Genomic DNA, 17983 nt, shown 5'->3' with positions numbered 1-17983 from the left:
TGCTGGACTAATCTTCGATCGTGATACGATCATCTAGGAATTCTGCATAACTAAGCAGTGATTTGATAAGAGGATCTTTGTCCTTTACGAGACTCGGGCCCCGCCCTATCCCATGCTCTAGTACGCTGGCCAAAAGTCTGATTTCGGATGGGTCGTCGAAACCATACCAGCGACAGTCCATTCCATCAGCCTCTGGTCCCCAGCAAGAAATAAATGTAGACCAATAATCCCATCGGTTTTCGTTGCGTGTCGATTTGGGAGCCAGTGCAAGAGCAAAATATTGTCTTCCCGATTGATCTGACCCAAGGTATGTCCCCCTGCCAGCACACGCACGGAGCTCTAAATTGTATGAAATCGATAGCTTTCGCAGTATGCGTTGATGATCGGCATCAGCAGCCTTTCGCTAGAACCACATGAGTTGGGACAGCGCAACCAAAATTTGCGGAAGCGTGCTTACCTTGGATTTGATATTTGATTTTTGCGGCGGTCGGTGAACCCCGTGTGCGTGTACCTTGCGCATTAGCAGCTTCTTTTTCCTGGGACCGGGTGGACTGAAGCGCGGTAAGCACTGATGCAAACTTTTGGCGCTGGTCGTTCCAACGAGATTTTTCCTCGGCCAACTTGGTTGTATGCGTTTTATGTGCTGCGACAGATAAGCTGCGCATACCATAATCTACATCGGCGCGCACACTGGGTGTTTGGAGAGCTAGTTCGGCCAGAAATACCAAAATTGGCAGGAATTGTCCTCCACAAACTAATTGATAGCTAAACGAATCATCTTTGGGAGGTGGGGATGGTTGAGAGGCTCGAGAAAGTCGTGATGCTTGGCGGGTAACTCTGCCTTGGTCTTCATTCTCATCTTCAATTTCGTCATCCACCACGCCGCTATCAGTAATAGGTGGGTGATCCGGATTAGGAAGTTCAGAGTAACAAGTCTCGCGTAGCTCGGAAAGGGCGTCCCAAGTTATGGCAAGGTCTCCTTTAGCATTCCGAATGTGCCGAAGTGCAGTCTGGCATCCTTGCCGCAGCTTGGGCGGAGCATCAGCTCCTACTAGATCCACGAGCGCCAAAAGGACAGCTTTTAGAGTAACTCTAGGGATGTATTGACGTGTCGGAATAGATATCCGGGACAAAGTATCCAGATGGACTTGAGCAAGCTTTGTCAACGGCTGGAACCTGGCTAAGAATTCCCTCAACTGGAGGTTTGTAAGTACTGTTCGACGATCGAACTGATGGGAAAGCTTCACAGACCTGCATCCTTTGCATAATCTCATCGTATGACACATCCGTGGAGATGGATATCCACCTTGGCTGCGGAAGCGGCACCACAACTTCAGCGGGCTTATTTTGGACAGATGTCTGTGTTCCCCATCCGGTCCAGTCCAATAAAGAATCTCGTCAGTGGCTCGTGGAATGAAAATTGAATAGGTTTCTGACCTTCTTGTTCGACTGCCCTCGCTCAGGGCCTTTCTTTTTCGTGTCTACGATGCTATTATTTGTTGGATCTGATATACTCCTTTTGCGCTTGAGTGTTCTATCCTCATTTTCTGGGGTAGGTTCCACGTTCTGGTCTTGGACCTTGTTCTTCAACTTGGAGGAAGACGACCCTTTGACTGGTATCTCCACGCTCACCATCATAAGCGACGGTCGAGCTTTCGGCGGTTTTCGGTCAACGCGAATTGATGTGGGGACCTTGTTATCGTCGCGTTTGGAGAGCGGGGCATGCAGAAGCTCTACAGAAACCTGAGATTTTCGGCGATGCATGATGAGGGAGTCGAGGGGGAGATGTTTGTTGTTGTGGAGTGGGTCAGACTAAGATCAGTTATGGAACCCTTTTTAGGTTTCACACGTGACTTTGAACACTGTAAACAGCAACGAACCGGAGCGCTCTAAAATTATATAGGGATTGATTGGCATATAATTATCATACAATATTAACGTCTGGCTCTAGGCATGGATGCTCTCGACCTAGACATTTCTATGGCTTCTCCTGTTTCTCCAACTCCTCGAGTCATCCTTCTTTGACGGAGATCCTGCCCAGATCGTGTTTGGGCCGTAGGCATAAAACTATAATCGTCTGCCTCGTCAAATACATCCTGCCTTCGGTCTAGGATCATAGCATCCTGATCCGTGAAGGACCACTCCCCGCGCGGTATACGCGGTTCATTAGTTGATAGGTCAGGAAGTGGCATTTCAGTCCGTTCCATTTCCTTGACCTCTTCCCATGGTACCTGTGTGTACTTCGTGGGTCCTGGTTTAGCCGAAGGATCCCCCGTTGGACCGTAGACCTTGAGTTCGGCCATGGCTGTTTTCAGAGCACACATCCATTTATTCCTACGTTTAGCTTAAAAAAAATGATCAGGCTATAACCCTGAGTGCCTAGCAAAGGAATCTTACTTTTTAGTGCCCCTTGCTGCCAGTTCGATTTGTACAGGATATCAGCCTTTAACGTCATCTTCTCCTGTCCCGGGATATCTTCGAGAAATGTGAGTAATACTGCAAGGCCGCCCAAGGCATGTGAAAACACAATACCTGAAACCACGATATCAAATGTCGGCTGGTAGTCTCGCCGATGAGATTGGACAAATGCAAGCATGCGACTGCGCAACGCCTCTATTTGCTCAAACTCTGTATCGTATGCAACGTCGAAAACAAAAGTCTCGGACATAGGGCCACTGCGTTGTATATTCGAGATGAACTTTAAGTATATGCGATTAATAGCCGGTCGATTGCGGGTAGCTGGCGACACTTACCTGAGTGCTGAGCCCAGCATTAGGTGCCTGGACTAGACACCCACGCGTTACGTCTATGAAAACTGTGCTTAGAAGACGCATTTCCTTGACAATGTATGATCCTTTGTCAATGTCGACACGATCTCCAACGTCATAAGGATGTTTTCTTTGGATTTGTCAATAACACTGCCGCGCTATGTGTGCAAAGGAGGCTCACATAAACAGGAAGATAACGGACGTAAGGACCTCAGATGCCGATGCACCAATGAGCCATGACAGACCTGTGGAACGGTAAGCTTGCTAATTACTCAAATGGGGCAAAGATTTTTACCAAGCACTAGTGAGCCAGCGCCAGTGAGCAGCGTGGTGAGCTTCGCTTCCTGCGAATATTAATTTAGCGGTGGCACTAATTGTTGGGTTGATGAAAGCTTCCTTACCAGCGTCACAGCGATAACCAATGCAGCAATGATGAAATAGAAACTCATCAAAATGTTATCCAACCGGCCCACAGCCGAATCAATATCCCTCATAGAATTCGCCAGGGCAAGCCGTTCACGATGAACTTCCAAGCAAGCTATTTCCACCTCGTCTCGCGTAGCATCGTGGTTTCCGTCTTATCGAACATGCCAAAAGCAATTTCAGTCATTTCGTGATCAGGGAAGTACTGAGCGATATCGGTAATGACAAGTGTGTTTGCCCCAGGTTGTACAAATGAATAGAAGATCCTGCGAGCCAGCTGAATTCAAAGTTAGTTGGAGAAAATTACAAGCCGGTTGGTATGGAGCATACCAAGCGAGTTTTGTTGGCTGATGACAGAGCGGTGGCAACCATGGCAGCAGGAGAATTGGGTTGAAGTACGGAGCTAAAGTAACCATAGCTTAAGTAAGGCTACGATGGGACAACTGAGAGTGTACGCACCTGCCAGCAATCTCGCTAGCAACGTTTCCTAGTGCTGTTGTTGTGTGTGATGCGACACCTTTCACCCCTTAATCACCCCTCTTAGTAGTTTTTTGGGGTTGAAACGGAAGGGCGGCCGCTTGGCTGTCTTTGAGAGTGTCGCTTCGACCAGGAATTTCAGACGAGTATTTGTATAACGTTGTAAGACAACCTGTCTGAATCTTTGCGCCGCAATTCGTTCCGCATAGGAGCGCTCGTGGAACTTGTACGCACTGGAAACAATGAGCTCTAGAGTGGGATTTAATGCAATGTTTACTTACATCCACTGGATAGCAAACTTCTCTCCTAAGAGTATGGCTGCGCAAAGCATAAGGCCGAATAGAATCTTTTGGATCAACTGGAGGTTGCCGGCATTGTCTGCTTGCCGCGCAACTGCCCCCGGATCATTTGGGTCAAGGTCAGGCTGATTTTGAACAATGAGTTGCGTGAAAGCAATCCATTGAGCTAAGGTCCAAGCGAAGAAAGCTATATAGCGTTGAAGAGCCTTCAAAAAAGTTCAGCAGGCTGTGAGTGGGATACTCGTCGCGGTATAACGTACCGTGAGCCATTCAATATACCTCCTCAAGCCAACGGCGACAACCCCAGAGTATTACGCAGGACCACAGGCATCGCCATCGCGACTGCCAATGCTGCCCACCAGCCAACCCAGCATACAGTAAACCAGATGCTCCACCACTTGAGATATACGCCCCAAATGTGTGCGGTGTGGAAGGGTGATGTAGTATACCGGAATCCAAAAGTCCAACGACCGGAACAATGTAGGAACCAACGAGTGACAATCGACAAATTCAGTAGATACGTATAGAACCTAACAAGTCTATTTTTGGGGATGTCGCCTTCGGCAAACTGCAGGTGGGCCTGGCTTGCGTTTCTGGTATCAAAGCCTACAAACTAGTCTTTAGCGAATAAAAAAAGCGAAGAATCAAGGAGATAACTGACCGTCAATATCTTTGGTAATACCAGAGAGGAAATCCCAGCTTTGGTTTCGAGGATGGTGAGGCCTGGTTGATTTTTCATTTTCGCGGTCTTTCAAACGAACAAATCCACCAGGACCTGTCCCAGCTGCACTAGCGCCTGCGCTATGATTGCTATCTGCATAGGAGTCCTGTCTATTCGGAGGATAGCGAGGAAGATAGCTTGGCGACGGTTCAACTATACGTGCTGCGGAAGGCTCAGGCATTGGTGGAATTGTATCCATTTTGTATCCGGTATTAAGAGGGACTGTTGAGTGGACAGAATATGAGTCCGAGATGGGATCAGGCATAGGCTGGTACTGCATGTGACTGGTGGGTGGTGAGTGGGTAGGAATATCGCCAGGATTCTCTAAGTCAATCGAATGGTACTGTTCCACAGCGGGCTGCTTGCCCAGGTTCGACATGGCTGCTGTGGTCAACTGTAAAGACTGTGGCTTTGCTCAGGTGCAAAGAGAAAAAGAAAAAATCAACGCGTCGTTGTTCGCGTCCAAACTAAATAGCCGTTTCGGGTACCCACAAAGATGACGGCAGTTATGGCATGAATTTGGTTTCGATCAAAAAATCATAGCGACCAGCGAGCGACAGCCCAGACACGACCCTGATGTCACGTGACTCCCCTATATAGCGATAATCCTTCCAGAACCGTGAATGTACACAGCTACGACTGATAGAATTGAAGCCATGGAGCAAACTAGTTCATCCATGGCTAATCGTCGAGTACGAAAGGGCTGGGTATCCATGGATAAAACTAAATCCGGAGATACAAACCCCGAATTCCTCTCATTCTCAAGCACCCCTAGCCTAACTACCTCATTAATGACGCGAAATATGAATATCGAACCTGACCAAGAACTCCGAAGGATTCGAAACAACGGGATTCTCTCTATAGCTCGATTTCACGTGTGGTGGTACCTCGTACCTTGGATCCCCCGACAGGCTTCCTACGTTCATGTCTGCGTTCGATTGGTACTTATACTATACGTACTCTTCAGCTTATTCACGTTTAATCCACTAGCGCTCTGTCGCTGGTTATTCGATGGAAATCATCTGTCCTTGGGATCCGGGTACCAATATCAGTTTCCATCCTGGACTTCTTCCTCTCGTGCGTATATCACTGCTCCGATATCCATGAGTTAACCGAATCCACCCGGGGTGGGATAGGCGAAGACGTATATGCAACCATGTCCACATCTTTCATGTTTTCAAAACTGTCGCCTCATATCGGCTACTTGGCTCCAAACGCAGTCCGAATCATGTTTAACAGCCATAGACAGGAGAATAAGCAAGGAAAATCGGAGATTACAAGCTGCGTCTGGATAGATGACACGCATATAGAAGCGCTTGAGAGTTGGGTTAGGCTTGATGGCGTAAGTGAATTGGCTCTTGAGTTGCTCACGAGGCTGGACCCAGGATTTTTTTTTTTGAATTCAAACCTAGATCCCATTTCAGTACTCGTTACAACCAGCCATATGCCCGATTCTTTGGCGTTCCGGGAGCTAACTAAAGATATTGTTAGGATTGTTCACAAAAATTTCTGGCTAAAGGGCACGGTCGTATTGATATCGACACAGACTTGGCTGTCAAACACCAATGCATATATCAATCTGGCGCGACTCTTTGCTAAAACAGAGTGGGTCCTACTCGTCCCCCCAATGCGCGAGCCGTTGCTACCCCGCAGCCATATCGCCCAGGTCTTATCCCAGCCGACTTTCTACGCACAAACCTTAAACTCAGACTTAACTTTTCGGTCATACAACGGTGAAAAATGGGCTGCGGATGCTATCCTCCTTCCTCAAAGCTCACCAATCTGGTGCTCCGAACGATACTACATCTCAAGCCATGGCCACGAATGGTCGGATTGCATCCAGAATATCTTATCATACCATCGCGAGTCGAACGGGCCAGTCCCTATTAGTGCATAGGCCTCTGATCGAAAGCGAGGCAGCAAACTTGATGCAGTATAAATGTGGATTACATCGAAGAATAAATCAATTTGAATTGTAAATGTCTTAGATAAAATAACGATCCCTTCAATAATCCTCATCGTCAATAACCATACGCAGCGCCTCTTCTTCATCCGCCACACTGGGTTCCACCTTTTCTCCGCTGGAAGGTATATTCTCGTCTTCATCAGAGTCACGAAACACTGTATAAATACCATCCACTTCGGGCCCATCGACGACGGTCTCAAGCAGCGCTTCAGAGAGCCCTGGTATTAGGAGGCGCATACGATCAGATGCACAAGTTCTACGATTCAGAGGTGCAACGTACCTCGAATACCCCGAATAGCCTTGGCACAAGTTGTATCTAGGTAGTCTGGTGGATCTCCAAATGCGAGGCGGCCGAACGAAACAATAAAAAAGTGTATCGAGCCGTTGAATGGACTGCGTGTGGCATATATCAATCTTTCCCGGACGTTGGGCATAGGATCAGGAGTAAACACTAAATAGTGTAATAGCTGAACTGCAGAACGGAGGTTCTGGACCAAACTAAAACCATTGTAATGAATAAAAAGCGCAGAAAAGAAGGGTGCAACGTATTAACTTGCCATATCTCATGATTACCAGTTGCGTTCTCTGCTAGGGCGACCTCGGACCATATTGTAGAAGTAACGTTATAGATAAACGATACCAGCGAAAGCAACAAAGAGGGCGAGTCGACCAGCGTCTTGAGACTTTGATTATCGGCAATGGCAAATTGCGCGAGCGCAGTCAGAATGTTTTCATACAACTCCCGATACTAATGCCCACATACAGTCAGCACTACTCGTGTAAACCTGTAGGTTACTTACATGCTCGTTTATATTGTGCTTTCGGAATGCTACAAGGTGGCGGCAGATACATTCCAAAAGGGGAACCTTTGGTATCTCCCTGGTTGACGAAGCATTGGCCTCCGAAAAATTGAGTAGTGTGCGAGCTAACGGTGATCCTGTAAAAAGCTCAAGACTTGCTGTCTGATTCCATACCAGCATGGTACTCACGAGATCCCAAGATGGAAAGAAGGCGAGTAACTCGGACGGTCCAGGGAGGAGGTTGAGCCGGATCCAATAGAATAGAAAGGACCTCTGCTTTGTGAGACAAAATAGAGAATCTGAAAAAGCACGATTGGTCGAAGATTATCGAGTTGATATAAGTATGCGGTGCTTACTTTATTGCGCAGTCATCCTTGGCATAACTGGCCAGACTTTCGAACAGTCCTAGTATGCTCTCAGCAAGATGCCACACTTCACCGGAATCCGACGGTTTCTTGAAGAACCGGATAATGGTATCGCATAAGACCGCCAGTATCAATGAATCCTGATCCCCAACCCCAGCCTCAAGAAGGTATCTGGCAAATCCGGGTATGGTTACCGATATTGAAGACAGCAAATTAACGAGTGTGTGAAGTGATGTGAGCTAAAAAGGAAGGGAGGTCAGCAATGTTTAGTCATAACCTCGCCAAGGAGATGCATACAAGACACCCTTCTTGGAAAACTTGAGCCAATTGAGCCAGTGCAAGCGAAGCTTTTGTAGCAGCGTGATCCCATGCACTGTTCTCTCCAGTGTCCCCCGTAGATGGAACAATCGACCCACTGAACGCACTGAACAAGTTAGCACACGCTATGTCAAATCGCTGACGCAAATTATCAGGAATCGAAGCAGTAAGTATGGTCTGTAAACTGAAAGTCTTCCGAGTCTCTGGAAAGTCGAAGAGGACTACATGTGCAAGCAGAAACATACGTAGCTGGGGAAAATTTGTCAACATTCAGGTTGGCGAAAGAGTTACTCCGGCTCACTTCATCCGCCAGATCAATTGGCCCAGTCACTTCCATACTTGGAATACCCTCGGCTCGACTCTTCATCGGAGTTTTTGGCAACGAACTGGCTCCAAACACATCAGGTTCTATTGCAAAAGGAGCTTGTGTTGCTGGTATAGGATGAGAACGCCAATATTCTGGCTCTTCGAATTTTAGGCTTCGGACATGGGCATTCTGGTCTTCATCGTCTTTCCAAGCATTACTGGCTTTCTCCTTTCCCTTGCCTTGGATACGACTTGACCCTGGCCAAACAGATGTCTCTCCAGGACCATCGAAAGTATCCTCCGCTAATGATTTCGGGCGAAGACGCGCTTTGGCAGGTGATGTAGAACGAGCGAACGAATTTGTGAGCTTGCTGAAACTCTTCTCTTTTCTTACGGTAGTCCATACAAGCAAAAGGGGTAGAAGGGTGAATAGCATGAACTTGATGTCGGGTAGGGTTTCTTCTGATAGATTACTTACCTGGAGGGCCCATCTGTTTCCTCGTAGACCTTTTTGTCGGGGAAAGAGGTGAGCTTTGCAATTCTAACGCTCTCGAAAATCCCTGCGTTGAACCAGGAGTATGAGAGCTTCCCATCACTTGGCGCTTCTTGATTGTAGAGTTGACATTTGGAAAGCCTTTACGAGATGTTCCTATCTCATGTTGCTAAAAATGAAGCCGTTGACATTAAACTGTATCACTAGCCAGGATAAAATTTACCCTGAAAGTCATTGACGTTCGGATTTGGTCCATTTCTTGCTTCATACGAGCTTCAAGTGTGGCCTTTGCCTTCTCCATCTCAATCATATCCTGCCTGAGGCGCGAAATTTCTTCTGCGTGTCTCTCGGTTTGCTAAGGACATCCGTCAGAGCTGATGAACACGGTTGGATTGAATGGCTATGTATACTTTACTCATGGTGCGTCGCAAATTCTCAGCCTCGCCGGCTTTCGCAAACGTCGCTTCTTTATTTTGCTGAAGGGAAGTGCGCAGACTTTCTCTCTCAGATTCGGCCTAGATACATGTTTAATACAAAAGGTTATGGGTTCTTATCCAAATCGACGTACCCTGGCTAGCTGCGCTCGCAGAGCTTTGACTTCATTCTGCAGAAAGTTCGCATCTGGGTCGTGAAGTCCACTATCTACTTGCATCTGGGATTGAGATTGTTGCTGGGTCAAAGGGGTGTCGTTCCTAGCCAAGCCACGACTAATCGCTTGGGACAATGAACCGGCGCGGATAAGAGGTCTAATACCCTGGGTGGTAGGCGGAGCCTCAATCACTTGAATAGAGGCACTCGAATCGTTTCGCCTTAGCGAGCGAGCTGGAGCTGGCTGACCTCCATTTTGGTTCGAGGGGCGAGCTGGAGCTATCGCAGGAGAAACAGAATGGTGCGGAACCGATTCCGAAGCAACTCTTCTGGCCGTACCCGGATGAATAAATGAAGGTGCGAGAGAAACGACTGAAGGACCAGGTGAATCAAGTGCGTATGTGCCATCTGCGTTTACAAAGATGTCGGGGGTATCATCTTCATCAGACAACGAAACCAGCACAGGTGGGGCAACTTTTGCTCGTTTCTGGGGAGGCGGATTCTCGCCTCTTTTTGGCAAGTTTAACACAGGTGCAGCGTTCGATACATGAGACGCTCCTTGGGGTGCAGCAACTCCGCATTTATCTTCTACCTCTGATAGCTTTCGGAGGGCATCATCGTCCAGCAGCAAGTCATCATCATCATAGTCGGAAGACATGGTTTCATTACCAGCAATAGATAGACACGCGAAAGAGCCGTATATGAATATATAACGAAAAGTAAGCCGGTCAGACTTGGCAAACAAAGACCATTAGTTTCGGGCCAAAGGGGGTAGCAGGATGTGGCTTACCCAAACAATCACAGCGCGATCGAAGGTGTTTGATTGGCCAATTTGATTTAGCTCGGCGCTTCGCTCTTCTTTTGTTTGCAGCAAAAGCCTTAGACGCGTTCGGATCTGATGGTCATCCCAATAAGCGTGTATATAACCGTTCAATGTCGGATGCCTTCCTGTCTGAAACTCCGTCATGGGCTACTTTTTGGCGCTCATATGGTATACTCTATTGGCTATCGCATGTCTAGTCGGCGTAGCTGCCTGCTATTTTGTGCGGATCCTTTTCGTTCTGCCATTGTTTGATCCAATGTACAAGCTGTCTGGGCCAAAGTCGAAGGGTTTACTCGTTGGAGACATGCATCTCGTTATGAAGTAGGTTTCTCCAACAGTGGTAGTCTAAATAAACCCTCACAGCCAAAAGTGCGAACCGAACTCCTCAAACTTGTGATAAACTTGTAAAATCCTATGGCAAAACCATGAAGATTAGTGGGTTCGGGAGTGTAAGCGTCTCCCTATTCTATCCATTTGCCTTAGCTTCATATTGGTTGCTGCAGTGGGACCCGCGATTGTATACGCTCGACCAGCGGGCATTGACCTACATCCTTAACAACCCGACCAAATATCAGAAACCATGGCAGTCGCAGAGGATCATAGGAAACCTAATTGGATACGGCATGTTGGCAACTGAAGGCATAACTCACAGGATACAAAAAAGAGTCATAACTCCTGCCTTTTCGTCGGAAAATCTAAAGCATTTCTTGCCGATATTCTTCAGCAAAGCCCAAGAGGTACGTGATTGTGATTGTGTCACCACTTGATTTCGGGTAACATACTAGCGTGTAGCTACGAACTAAATGGGACAGTCTATTTGATCCAAACAAAGAGGAGGGGGTAGATATTGATGTGTACAATTGGATGTCGCGAGGAGCGTTTGATATTATTGGACTTGCTGGTACGAGTAGTAGTCCATAAAGCTTGACCATCCTACTCACTTCGATTGTTCAGGGTTCGACTATGCCTTTAACGCAATTGAGAACGAAGAAAACCCAGTATATATTGCCTACAAAGAGATGTTTGCTATGACCCTTGATCTCGAGAGAAGCAGAGGTCTCATCAGCATGCTGATAAGCGTATATTGTCCAACGTTTTACAAGATCTTCGTGAGTGGGATATGGACTGTTCTTCATATCACTGCAACAGCTCAATCCGACGCAACAGCCAGACGAAGCAACAAAGGCCGTAACAGCCAGTCATAAAGTGATATACGGCATGTGCCGCGAGCTGGTAGAGAATAAGCGAGAAGCAGTCATCCGAGAAATGGAAAGTGGAGACAAGACAGAGTTCGCCAAGGACTTACTTAGTCGACTATGTGAGTTCCAGGGGTACTTGTCCAAGCTTATTATTCACGAAACACATAGTAAGATCTAACCTTTCTGTGGACCTTCCTGAAAGCCAGCGGTTATCGGATGAGTCCCTCATGGATAACATCAACACGATGCTGTTCGCTGGATCTGACACTACATCCCTTGCCTTGGCCTGGACACTATTTTTGCTTGCCACTCACCAACATTATCAAGAATCCCTCAGGGAAGAACTCGTTGCATTCCAGGATATCGTCGTAGATCCTTATGACCCTTCGGTATACTCCTCGCTGGACGAATTGCCCAAACTAAACAATATCATCCGTGAATCACTGCGATTTATTCCTCCAGTACATAGTAGCCTACGAGTAGCTATGCAGGACGATATTATCCCTACTTCCGAACCCGTCCAGATGTCTGACGGAACCTTGTCAGCCGACGGCGTACATATTAAGAAAGGGACATATGTCCATATTGCCCTCGAGGGGATCAATATGGTACGTGACGTTTGGGGGGAGGATGCAGACGTGTTTCGGCCCGAACGATGGGAGAACCTTCCCGAAGCCGTAAAAGCCAATCCTAGCATATACGGAGGTATGATGACCTTCTCACACGGGCCGCGGGTGAGTATCAATTTCTCGTTTTGTATCAAAATCGTCCACTAAGGGCTCTTACCACTAGGCGTGTATGGGACTCAGGTTCTCCAGTAAGTCGTTCACCATGAGTTAACTACCATATAATTGACCTGACCTAATAGTGATGGTGATGAAAACGTTCCTCTACTTTATGATTTCCTCATATCGTTTTGAGCCCATTGTGCGGATCACAAAAGAAAACAAGTGAGGCCATCCACAGCAGCCTTTTGTGAAATGCTCAATGGTTGTTTTCCAGTGTTATGGTTCGACCTTATCCCAACGGAGAATGGCAAAAGCCGGCCAAGCTACCACTTCGGGCTATTCGTATTCGCGTGTGACACTAATTTTGGTTCGTAAGATACTTGATTTTACACCAAGGACAGACCCAACTAATCTCTCCACTTTCGCCTGCTTCAGTACATTTCGTTTAGTACACATTTATCATACCCCCTCTTCTTGTAAAACCTTAATTGTAGCTTCCACAATCAGATCATGCTCCACTTCATGAATCCTAGTCTCCAACTCCGCCAATGAGTCCTCTTTTTTGATTTCAACAACTCGAGTAAGGATCGGCTCTCCCCGATCAACTTCCTTGACCACTCGATGAACCATCACGCCCGTGTGTCCGACCTCACCCTTTTGAAACGCAGTATACGCTCTTTCGATTGCATGCGCACCATCAAAGGCACCAGGAAGCGCCGGGTGCAAGTTGATCACCGGCATCTTCATGAGATCCAAAAACTTTTCGCTGAGGATATGCATCCACCCTGCCAGTACCACCAAATCCACATCCGGAACCTCTTTCAGTATCCGCTCAGCAACTGCTGCATCGTAATCTTCTCGTGTCGCTTGCACGCCCTCTTTCGCGCGCGCATTTACATATGTTTTGAACGCAAGCACACCCGTTGGAATAGGAGGGGAGGATTGAGCAGCTCTTTGAAGACCGTATGCTGCCGAACGGTTGGATAGTACAAACGCGATTTTGGCAGAGGGTATTCGACCGGAGGCACATGCATCCATGAGCGCCTGCAAATTTGAACCTGGTATTGAAGTTTGCGTAAATTCGATGCCTTGGTGGACTGGGAGTTTATGAGCTTACCGGAGCCCGAAATTAAAACCACGATTTTGCGTGTTCTTCCAGGTTGGGTGACTGGTGTGTCTGCATTAGTGAGGTCCATCTGTGGAGGTGTGTATGCGGAAGAGGACTTGGAGACGATGATCGTCAGGGTGAAAGTACTTTTATCTGATAAGTCTTTGATTCAAGTGATCACGAGAATCACATTTATGGACCTTTTATTACAGAATGCTGGTTTCAGATATACTATGCTGTCCTCGCAACCTAAAAAGTGACGTTCCTGCATAATAGTGATCATTTGGTTTTTGTTCCGCCCATGGCCATCCTATCAGTTGGGCCGAACCCCGGTAGATTATCGGCCCTCGATATCGGTAAGAGGTCTATTCACGATCATTGGCCGCAAGGCCGCCACGGCAGCTCTATTATTATATCATCGCCTTCTTTGTCGAAGAAACGTCCGTGTAGAACCACGTTCCTGTCTTTTGACAAGGGCTCCGCCAGTTGGGCGCATCAGGTCTACAATTTCTTCAACACAATACAGCAAATACCCAGGTTGCTACGGCCTGACAATCATATTAAATTTACGGGAGGGTCAATGTAACACTTGTTTTGAGCAAAGGTAGAATAGCTAGCAAGACAGATGACAGAAACTGGATTAGAGAATGTGGACTGTCCAATTGTTCAAGACAAATAGGTCAGGTTGAAACACGCAAGAAGGGTGAGGTAATTACAGTTTGCTCAGTTGGCTGCATTATTGCCTTGCGGAGCAGTATCGGTCTTTTCAACGTAGGCTGGTAGAGTTTCGACTTCCGCTGGCTCCTTGACATCTGCGACAAAGATAATAGCGTCCTCCTCAAGTGAAATAGGTTGCTCTTGACGCTGGCAGCGCATGGAACGCACGAGAAGCACACCAAATACAAAGAACATACGCATGATGGCTCCAAGCCTGTAAAGAGACGATAAGAATCCCGAAGAACTAGATAGATAACAGATAACTCACCCGCAGCCCAAAACGAAGCTCACGGCGCGTCCTTCCCATGGAGTCAGCGACGCTAGAGCTTGGCTAAATCGATACACAAAGGTTTCCCCGTTCGTGTGGTGATGGGCATGGTGGTGGCGGTGATGGGCCGGCTGGGCTGTGACTATGAAAGGTGATTAGTGGAGTCACACAAACCAGAAAAACGTATCCTCACCTTCAGTAGCCTGAATGTTCTTCATTCCATGGAAGTGTGGCTCGATGCGGGGTAGACCAAGGATGACACGCAACTTGTTACCGATTTGCAAAGTCTTAGCCCGCATACCTCCACGGCAGCCGCCCTTGCGGATCGTACCGGTGCGTACGGGTGTCTCGACGCGAACCCAAGACTTGTCGTCGATCGAGTGTGGCTGGAGCAGCGGAGGGAGAGAGTTGAAGGCAGGGGCTGCGGCATGGCCCCAGCGGATGCTCTGTGCCCAGGCAGGAGCAGCACTGATGGGCGCAACGCGTTGGTTCGTAGAAACGACTATCACGCGAATAGGAGCAGCGCTGACTAGGCCTGCAAACCAGCGATAAGGTTCATTTAATCTTCATTAACAGTTGGACAAAGGACTAGAAACACACCGGCAGCCAAGGCAAATGCGACAGAAATGCTAGGAAATCTCATCTTGATAATATCTGCAGTCCTCCGTAAGCAGATCAGCCCGAGTAAGACGTCACTCCACTTACCAGTAGAATGTGGTTGTGGTTGGGAATAAGGAGCTGCGGAGATCGTGATTTGGGCGCTAAGTAGCCAGCGCTCATATGTCAGCGTTATAGTGAATGTCACACTCAGGGTCACTAGTGGATACGGACCATAGTCCAAATGGACATCGAGACAGATTAATTACAGCAAAGTCACACGGATCCTGTGGGAGATCATTTGCTGACACTGAGAGTATAACTTGATAGTAAATTTATGAATGTCACGATATATACATCAAATCTATATAGTTATGCGTTCAATTTTACCCACCCACAACAATAATCTCGCAAACACACAGCGGTAAATCAATCCACTTCCATCTCTGAAGGCTCCTTCTTAGCATCTGGATTGGGCGTTTGCGTGCCGCTCTGTGCACCGCTCTGCGGCTGTGGAGTCCCAGTTCCCTGAGGAGTCTCGGTCGTCTGAGGTTTGGGCTTGGGCTTGGTCAAGATAGGCGTAGCAAAGTAGATGAGTTCGTCACGGTGCTTCAAGATCTCAGCCGAGGTGAGGATCGGGTCGGAAGTCTTGGGCCTCTCGAGTTGGCGCGCCGACTTGTCGTCAAGCCACTGTTGCTCCGTTGCACAGCGCTCCACCACCTTGTTGCGTTCGGCTTCGTCGATGTGGGCGAAATCGGGTTGGTTGACCCGCTCCATATAGGAACCGATCGTCTCGCGAAGCTGAGCTGCTGCACGTGGGCGCGCCTCCCATTCACGGTAACGGGTCGTGACAGGATCGCCCAACGCGTGCAGAGCATCAAGGCGCTCGACATAGGCGGATTTGGACGCATCTTCGCCCTCTTCAGAGTACAGCCAGTCCTCGGCCTTTTGTGCGAGGTCGAGAATCTTGGCCTTTTCTTCTGGCAAAACGAAGGGGGCAAGTCGCTCATCGAGCTTGCCGCGCATATCATACACGTACTCCTCAAGCGCGTTCTTCCGGTCCTGAAATGAAAAAATGTATAAGTATATGTAGTTCCCGAGGGATATATGCGCATTTACCTCTGTATCTGCCACAAGTTTATCGGCAGCATGCATCGAGAGCTCGGATTCGCGGTACTTCTCAAGGACAGCAGGTTCAAGCGAGTTGTATTTCGTAGAGACGGGCAAATCAGTCTTCTTGACAAGTTTCTTAGGCTTGGGTGGCTCCCCCTCAGCGCCCTCGGGGAGTGGCTCTGGGTCGACTATTTCCTCTTCGATCAACTGAGCACCCTCGAACGAAAGGATACCATGCAAGTTCAGCCTAGTCTTAACTTTGATCTGGGCAGGGTCGCCGTTCGCTCCAGGCGCGACATTGTTGCACTTGAACGACCCAATTTTGGCCTGGCCATGAACCTTGTTAGGTTCAGCATATGAAGCCTCGAGTTCAAATGGTGCGGATCGGTAGAACGTCAAGACCTTGGTCGAAGGAATGTTGTTGCCCCGAGAGAAGACGACAAGTTCGGTGTCATCCTCCTCAGCATCCCCAGGAGCGCGCTCCCAACTCGTCTTGATCGGGTAGGGAGTGATATCCTGAACGGTGAATTCACGGACCCGGAAAACGGGAGAGAGCATTGCGCACGCAAAAGTGGCGCCACGGCAGACTGCCTCATCAGCGTTGAGAGTCGCCGAGAGCTGTCGATCCGAGCCAAAGTAGTCGCGAATACGAGTACGGATAGCAGGAATACGAGTTGAGCCACCTACAAGCTCGATCGAATGAACCTGGTCGGGGGTAAGGCCTGCCTCGAGCAGAGCTTCCTCGAGGGGTACGGTGATGAGCGACAGGGGTTCAGCAAGGAGCTCCTCGAATTGGTCGCGGGTCATTTTGCTGGACGCGTCGACATCATTCATCAAGCTCTCAACGTTGAGCGGAGCCTCGGCATTGGCAGACAAAACCTTCTTGAGCTTCTCGCAAGCTGTGATAAGACGGAAAACTGCCTTGGGGCTAGACATGACATCAATCTTGTACTTTTCCTTGAATTCGGCAGCAAAGTGCTTAACGAGAACAAGGTCGATGTTGCGGCCACCAAAGTTGCGTTCGTACGCAGTTGACTTGACGGATAGTTGACCCTTTGCAAAAGCGACAACGGCGACGGAGTAGTTGGAGTGACCAATGTCTACGAAGACAACGTTTCGAGGCGAATCGGGTTCAGGGAGATCGGACTTGGTGATACCATATCCAAGGGCGATGGCGGTTGTATCGTTGATGAGGCGGAGGGGATTCAGTCCTGCGATATGTGCGGCATCGAGAACGGCACGACGTTGGGTATCATTGTACCATCCCGGCACGGAAATAACGACATCCGATGGCGTCGCCTTGATCTCAGCGGAAGTGATATCGCGCAACTTGCCCAAGTACATCGCCACGAGCTGAGTAGCCGAAAAAGTGGTTGGCTCGCCGAGGTAGTTGACCTACCGGGTAGCAAGCGTGAGGCTAAAGGCTGAAATCGTGTTGCTAAATGAACATACCTTGACACCAACTGTTCCGTTGACGTCTACGAGCTGAGCATTCAGGTATTGTTTCTCAACGTCATTAATCTCTGGCTCCGATAGCGAGCGACCAATTAGACGCTTGAGGGAGCCAACAGTGTTCTTGAAGTTGGAGGTCTCAAGGGTCTTGGCAGCCTCGCCCATCGCACGCGCCTTAACGCCAAAAGAGACCAGAGATCTACCCGAGACGCGTGAGTGGTAAGCAAGGTACGAGCACACGCATTTACTCACGGGGTAGCACGGTTAGAGGTTTCATTCACAATAACATCGATTCCTCCTTTCCTCGCCACGCCAATCTAATTTAAAAGCAAAGCATAGATTAGCGAGCACGCATATACACAACGTGCAATCAGGCGTACCTTGCTGGCGAGGTTACCAAAGTCGATTCCAACGACGCTGGCCATATTAGCAGTATTATAGGGGTTCGTATGTG

The 17983-nt window shown here is 48.3% G+C and overlaps 7 protein-coding genes across 7 annotated transcripts; 1 reads left to right on the top strand and 6 right to left on the bottom strand.

The window, feature by feature from the left end:
• Window positions 1-7: 7 nt before the first annotated feature.
• On the bottom strand, window positions 8-1764 carry RhiXN_06405 (Serine/threonine-protein kinase; the record flags this gene model as incomplete). The annotated part of the gene is made up of 5 exons (XM_043326221.1): window positions 8-403; window positions 458-551; window positions 580-1196; window positions 1252-1359; window positions 1438-1764. 5 exons carry the CDS (start codon window positions 1762-1764, stop codon window positions 8-10), a joined length of 1542 nt encoding a protein of 513 aa, XP_043181653.1.
• Window positions 1765-1934: 170 nt separating this feature from the next.
• On the bottom strand, window positions 1935-5067 carry RhiXN_06404 (transporter, small conductance mechanosensitive ion channel (MscS) family protein; the record flags this gene model as incomplete). Its single annotated transcript, XM_043326220.1, has 14 exons — window positions 1935-2344; window positions 2398-2475; window positions 2533-2698; window positions 2754-2898; window positions 2950-3013; window positions 3064-3112; window positions 3170-3257; window positions 3317-3468; window positions 3522-3594; window positions 3651-3665; window positions 3716-3901; window positions 3950-4092; window positions 4503-4573; window positions 4629-5067. 14 exons carry the CDS (start codon window positions 5065-5067, stop codon window positions 1935-1937), a joined length of 2079 nt encoding a protein of 692 aa, XP_043181652.1.
• Window positions 5068-6693: 1626 nt separating this feature from the next.
• On the bottom strand, window positions 6694-10182 carry RhiXN_06403 (uncharacterized protein; the record flags this gene model as incomplete). The annotated part of the gene is made up of 13 exons (XM_043326219.1): window positions 6694-6872; window positions 6935-7105; window positions 7228-7402; window positions 7455-7591; window positions 7644-7753; window positions 7811-8058; window positions 8117-8386; window positions 8439-8832; window positions 8922-9003; window positions 9084-9105; window positions 9160-9291; window positions 9347-9451; window positions 9505-10182. 13 exons carry the CDS (start codon window positions 10180-10182, stop codon window positions 6694-6696), a joined length of 2703 nt encoding a protein of 900 aa, XP_043181651.1.
• A 590-nt stretch (window positions 10183-10772) lies between these two features.
• RhiXN_06402 (cytochrome P450 family protein) lies at window positions 10773-12630 on the top strand (the record flags this gene model as incomplete). Its single annotated transcript, XM_043326218.1, has 9 exons — window positions 10773-10796; window positions 10851-11084; window positions 11140-11248; window positions 11302-11456; window positions 11515-11665; window positions 11715-12280; window positions 12339-12363; window positions 12415-12496; window positions 12549-12630. 9 exons carry the CDS (start codon window positions 10773-10775, stop codon window positions 12628-12630), a joined length of 1428 nt encoding a protein of 475 aa, XP_043181650.1.
• A 103-nt stretch (window positions 12631-12733) lies between these two features.
• Window positions 12734-13470, bottom strand: RhiXN_06401 (phosphoribosylglycinamide formyltransferase; the record flags this gene model as incomplete). The annotated part of the gene is made up of 2 exons (XM_043326217.1): window positions 12734-13332; window positions 13392-13470. 2 exons carry the CDS (start codon window positions 13468-13470, stop codon window positions 12734-12736), a joined length of 678 nt encoding a protein of 225 aa, XP_043181649.1.
• Window positions 13471-14105: 635 nt separating this feature from the next.
• On the bottom strand, window positions 14106-15010 carry RhiXN_06400 (uncharacterized protein; the record flags this gene model as incomplete). The annotated part of the gene is made up of 4 exons (XM_043326216.1): window positions 14106-14313; window positions 14368-14509; window positions 14561-14902; window positions 14968-15010. The coding sequence occupies 4 exons, from the start codon at window positions 15008-15010 to the stop codon at window positions 14106-14108; spliced, it is 735 nt and encodes a 244-aa protein (XP_043181648.1).
• Window positions 15011-15393: 383 nt separating this feature from the next.
• On the bottom strand, window positions 15394-17954 carry RhiXN_06399 (heat shock protein HSP70 family protein; the record flags this gene model as incomplete). The annotated part of the gene is made up of 5 exons (XM_043326215.1): window positions 15394-16026; window positions 16084-17472; window positions 17530-17728; window positions 17782-17846; window positions 17910-17954. The coding sequence occupies 5 exons, from the start codon at window positions 17952-17954 to the stop codon at window positions 15394-15396; spliced, it is 2331 nt and encodes a 776-aa protein (XP_043181647.1).
• Window positions 17955-17983: the final 29 nt, after the last annotated feature.

The sequence above is a fragment of the Rhizoctonia solani genome, chromosome 7, assembly GCF_016906535.1.
Source record: "Rhizoctonia solani chromosome 7, complete sequence".
NCBI classification, from domain to species: Eukaryota; Fungi; Basidiomycota; class Agaricomycetes; order Cantharellales; family Ceratobasidiaceae; genus Rhizoctonia; species Rhizoctonia solani.
This window is presented reverse-complemented; position numbering and strand designations above follow the sequence as displayed.